This window comes from Dipodomys ordii, unplaced genomic scaffold (assembly GCF_000151885.1).
Source record: "Dipodomys ordii isolate 6190 unplaced genomic scaffold, Dord_2.0 Scaffold45, whole genome shotgun sequence".
Classification (NCBI taxonomy): domain Eukaryota; kingdom Metazoa; phylum Chordata; class Mammalia; order Rodentia; family Heteromyidae; genus Dipodomys; species Dipodomys ordii.
Genome location: NW_012267261.1, coordinates 11,868,579 through 11,873,367, shown reverse-complemented (window position 1 = coordinate 11,873,367; position 4,789 = coordinate 11,868,579). Strand labels below are relative to the sequence as shown.

At 38.3% G+C, this 4,789-nt stretch overlaps 1 protein-coding gene across 1 annotated transcript in view; it reads left to right on the top strand.

Moving 5' to 3' along the window:
- Slc15a2 (solute carrier family 15 (oligopeptide transporter), member 2) overlaps positions 1 to 4,789 on the top strand; it is a 32,175-nt gene that overhangs the window by 16,262 nt on the left and 11,124 nt on the right. The window contains exons 8-12 of the mRNA XM_013019331.1: positions 540 to 622; positions 1,334 to 1,420; positions 1,590 to 1,679; positions 2,022 to 2,066; positions 3,908 to 3,940. Of these exons, the coding sequence (XP_012874785.1) occupies positions 540 to 622; positions 1,334 to 1,420; positions 1,590 to 1,679; positions 2,022 to 2,066; positions 3,908 to 3,940 (338 nt within the window). The remainder of the gene's footprint in view (positions 1 to 539; positions 623 to 1,333; positions 1,421 to 1,589; positions 1,680 to 2,021; positions 2,067 to 3,907; positions 3,941 to 4,789) is intronic.

The following is a 4,789-nucleotide window of genomic DNA, read 5'->3' as shown; positions in this document are numbered from 1 at the left end:
TTGATGGTTGACTTTACAGGAAGTGTTTGACCTATAGATACAGATCTTGAACCATGAGTATGTGGTATGTGGGTAGCAGTTAAAACTTGACTCAAGCCTGTAATCCTAGCTGTTCAGGAAGCTGAGATCTAGGGGATCATAGTTTAAAGCCAGCCTGGGTAGACAAGTGTGTGAGACTCGATCTTCAAAATAATCAGCAAAAAGCATGGCTCAAGTAATAGAACACCAGGTGGCCACGAAGTTAAGGCAATTTCTATCATGTACTCTTGTAAAAGTTGCTTAATTTCTTTTTAAATATTTTTTATTGTAAATGTACTGTACAGAGGGGTTACAGTTATGTGAGTAAGGTAATGTTAATTTCTTTTATCTTCTATTTCTTCATGTATTAAAAATGTTCATTTTATCTTCTCTTCACTCCTATGAAGTCAGTACCCTCTTTATGAGATTTATTAGTCACTCATATAGATCAGCAGTCTGGCCTTAGCACTGACATATTGAATGAATTAGAACTCAGAGCACTGTTTTTGTGTTGATTACAGCTGTGTTTGCAATGGGAAGCAAGATGTATAGAAAACCACCTCCAGAAGGAAATATAGTGGGTCAAGTTATCAAATGTATCTGGGTAAGACTTTGAATTATTTACCTACTTTTTCAATAAACAGAAAACAGATAATGTGCTGAGCATATGGGTCTTCAAACATGAGCAGACATATATATTTATATAGTACCAAGCCTAGGGCTTGAACTCAGGGTCTGAGTGCTGTCTCTGAATTTTTGTGCTCAAGGTTAGTGCTTTACCACTTAAGCCACAACTCCCCTAAGCCACAACTCCTCTTTCAGTTTTTTGGTGGTTAATTGTAGATAAGAGTCTCACAGTCTTTTCTGCTTGGGCTGGCTTTGAACCACAGTCCTCACATCCCAGCTTCCTGAGTAGCTAGGATTACAGGTGTGAGCCACCATTGCCCAGCTGGGCATATATTTTTATTAGTGATTTCTGTTCGACTTGCATGTCTTTTGACAAGCTGAGATTCAATGATCATTCTCTGTGCTTCTACTTTATCATTAAATAGAAAAATCATGTAACCATTTTCAAAAATTGACACCAAATAAACCCTTCTGAGTGCACCACATATGATGTTAACAGCACATAAGGAAAGATAAAATTATATCTTAAATATTCTGAAATTCAATGTCTAATGAGATCTAAGAGTAACTCTTAAAAGTGTATGTGTTTGAGGGAAGGGATAATGCATTAAAAAATAATGAGATGTTCTCTCTCTCTCTTTCTCTCTCTCTCTTTCTCTCTCTCTCTAATGTGTATGTTCTGCACTAGTTTGCTATTTCCAACCGCTTCAATAACCGCTCTGAGGACATTCCGAAGCGACAGCACTGGCTGGACTGGGCAGCTGAGAAATATCCAGTAAGTGAAACTGCAGAAACATCTCATAGCTCTATGGAGTCTTTAAAACTGATCTCCAGCTGCATTTGTCCTCTTCTATTTTTACTGGTTTGGGCCATTTTTATTGTAAGAAAGAAAAATATGTTTGGACTTTCTGCAAGTTCTCTCTTCTCATTCTTCTTCCCTGCAGAAGCAGCTCATTATGGATGTGAAAGCTCTAACTAGAGTCCTGTTTCTTTATATCCCATTGCCCATGTTCTGGGCTCTTTTGGATCAACAGGTAAGAATAGTTCTTTAGTTTTTTTTTGTTGTTGTTGTTTTGTTTTGTTTGGTCCAGTCGTGGGGCCTGAACTCTGGGCCTGGGTGCTGTCCCTCAGCTCTTCAGCTCAAGGCTGGCACTCTACTACTTAAGCCACAGCGCCACTTCCGGCTTTTTTTTTTTTTCTGCTTATGTGGTGCTGAGGAATTGAACCCAGGGCCTCATGTATGAAAGGCAAGCGCTCTACCACTGAGCCAAATTCCCAGCCCAAGACTAGTTCTTTGGAAATCTACCCTTTTCCTAGTCACTTTATTCTCATAGGGAAGGGATTTTTTTCATACTAACCTCTATTGTTCACCCTAGGGCTCACGATGGACGCTGCAAGCCACCAAGATGAATGGGAATTTGGTGAGTAGAAGAGCTTTTCCAGAGAAGTCTATAATGTTCTTCCTCATCCATATTGAGAAAAAAATTCATTTCTGCTGGGCACCAGTGGCTAACATCTGTAATCCCAGCTACCCAGGAAGCTGAGATATGAGGATTGCAGTTTGAACTAATCTGGGCAGGAAACTCTAAACTACAACAACAACAAAAATCCAAAATATCATGGAAGTGGAGCTATGGCTTAAGTGCTAGATCACTACCTTTGAACATAAAAGCTCAGGGTCAGCACCCAGGCCCAGAGTTCAAACCCAAGGACCAAAAAAAAAAAAAAAAAAAGAAAAAGAAATAAGAAAAGAGAGAAAGATTCATTATTTAATGATATTTCCTACTAAAATGGAGGTAAGATTATTAGAGAGGTACGTGAATCTGAAAACATAAAAGACAGCTAGATAACAAAGCTAGAAATGAAAAATGGCATCTTGTCTTCAGAAATCAGGAATATAAGTAAATGGGAAATGTTTAAATGTACTCAAGGATCCACGGAGAGGATAGCAAATGAAGTGATAAAAGACAGCTCTGAGTGGTGATCTTCTATCTAAGCCCATTCCACAAGATGCTGCTTCATAATTCATTCCATCTGGCAAGCTGGGGACTTAGGGGAACTGGAATATTTTATATGTGGATTCATTTTATATATGGAGGAATGAGAAGATCATAAATACTCTCCTTTCTTTTTCCGATGTTCATTTCTTTTAGTTCATTCCAGTCTTTACTCTCTGCTCTTAATTGTTCTGCTTCCTAGATTATTATATTATGGTTTTGAAGAAGACAGTGTAGAATGACACAAAGGTCATATTAACCAGTGTATTTGGAGCCTGCCAAATTTAACATTATTTTTTTGCCTCTGATTGTTCAGAACTTACCATGGTGGTCCTCTTATTGACCTTTGGAAAGGAGCTTTGGAAGCACTATGTTTTAGTGCTTCCAACCATGATGACTTACTCCTCCATTATTACCACCTATAACTATAGTTACTGAGATTAATAGCAATACACCAAGCCTTTCTCTCTCAAGAAAAGTGTAGTATAGGTTAATCATCCCTTATCTGAGAATTTATAATCCTCATCATTCCAAAATGTAAACTTTGAGGTTCATTGACGTAGCATTACAAGTGGAGGAATCCACACCATAAAACCTTGTTTCTTGCATAAAATTATTGGAAATCTTATATTATATATATATATATATATCATACACATAGCTTATGAATTAATAAACAAATTTCATATTGAGATTTAGGTTTCATCCTCAAGATATCTCATTATACATATCCAAATATTCCCAAGTCTCAAGTATTTTGAATAAATGATGCTCAACCTGTATATACAAAAGAGTATTTTCTCTCAAGTCTGTTTTCAGCAAACATAGCTAGAAGCCATTCCCAGGCTTTTCCAAGTCCACATGCCTTTAAAGCAAAACAGATACCCTAAACCCAAGGCCTGTCTTTTTTTTGGGGGGGGGCGGGGTGGAGGGTTGGTCGTGGGGCTTGAATTCTGGGCTTGGGCACTGTCCCTGCGCTCTTCAGCTCAAGGCGAGTACTCTATTGCTTGAGCCACAGCACCACTTCTGGTTTTCTAGTGGTTTATTGGAGATAAGAGTCTCATGGATGTTCTTCACCAGGCTGGGTGTGAACTGCGATCCTCAGATCTCAGCCTTCTGAGTAGCTAGGATTATAGGCGTGAGCCACTGGCGCCTGGCTCTGAATTTTCTTTTATATGTTCTTCATAAATAATTATCAAGCTAGTTGATCTAGGCTTTTCTTGTCTTCTGCCATGATCTAAATGTAATTTATTATAATGTTTCAGGGTATTTTTGAGCTTCAGCCGGACCAGATGCAGGTAGGAGATTTTTCTATAAACCTGGAGACATACATTTTTTTTATTATCATTTCTTAAATCTACCCACAGCATTCAGATGAATGACAATATTCCTGTGCTTTTTTCTTTATATGCTAAGGAAGGTCAAACCTAGATGTGAACACATTCTCTTTAAGCCTTCCATTTCTTCTTCAAACCCTCTGTAAAATAAATAGCTTCTGTCCAACAAAAGGAAGAGCATTTGAGCTCACAGGTAAATTTTGAATATTAGATTTCTCCTATGCAATAGTACTATAATGGAAATATTACCAAAGAAATTTAAGAGTTTCTTCTATGAGCAGTAAAGTCACGATTACTGGTGACTCCCAAATCTTATTTTAGCTCTTTGTTAAATCCCGAGTTCTTTCTTTTCTCCTTCCTTTCTTCGGGCCTTTTTTCTTTCAATGGAGGAGAAGGGATTTTAGATCGGCAAAAATAGAACAAAAATCAGAAAAGAAAAAAGAACAACAAGCTCAGAAACAAACAAGTCCTGTGTGTTGGTGGTAGGCAATGTGCTATGCAAAGGAAATGAAGCCTTGAGTCTAGGGAGGCTGACATAGGGGCATGAAGGCATGGAAACCAAGAGCCAGAAGAAGCTAAAAATAAACATTGTGTTCATAAGTACTTAAAGTCTCTCACTCCTCATTAGGCTCTAGGAGCAAATCATGTTGGTTTTTTTACACTAATGATTTTCTGGAGCTCTGGATAAACATGTCTTGGATAAATATCTTAAGAAAAACATCTGACAGGGCTGGGAAGGTGGCTCAGTGGTAGAGCACTTGCCTTGCATGCATGAGGCCCTGGGTTCGATTCCTCAGCACCACATAAGCA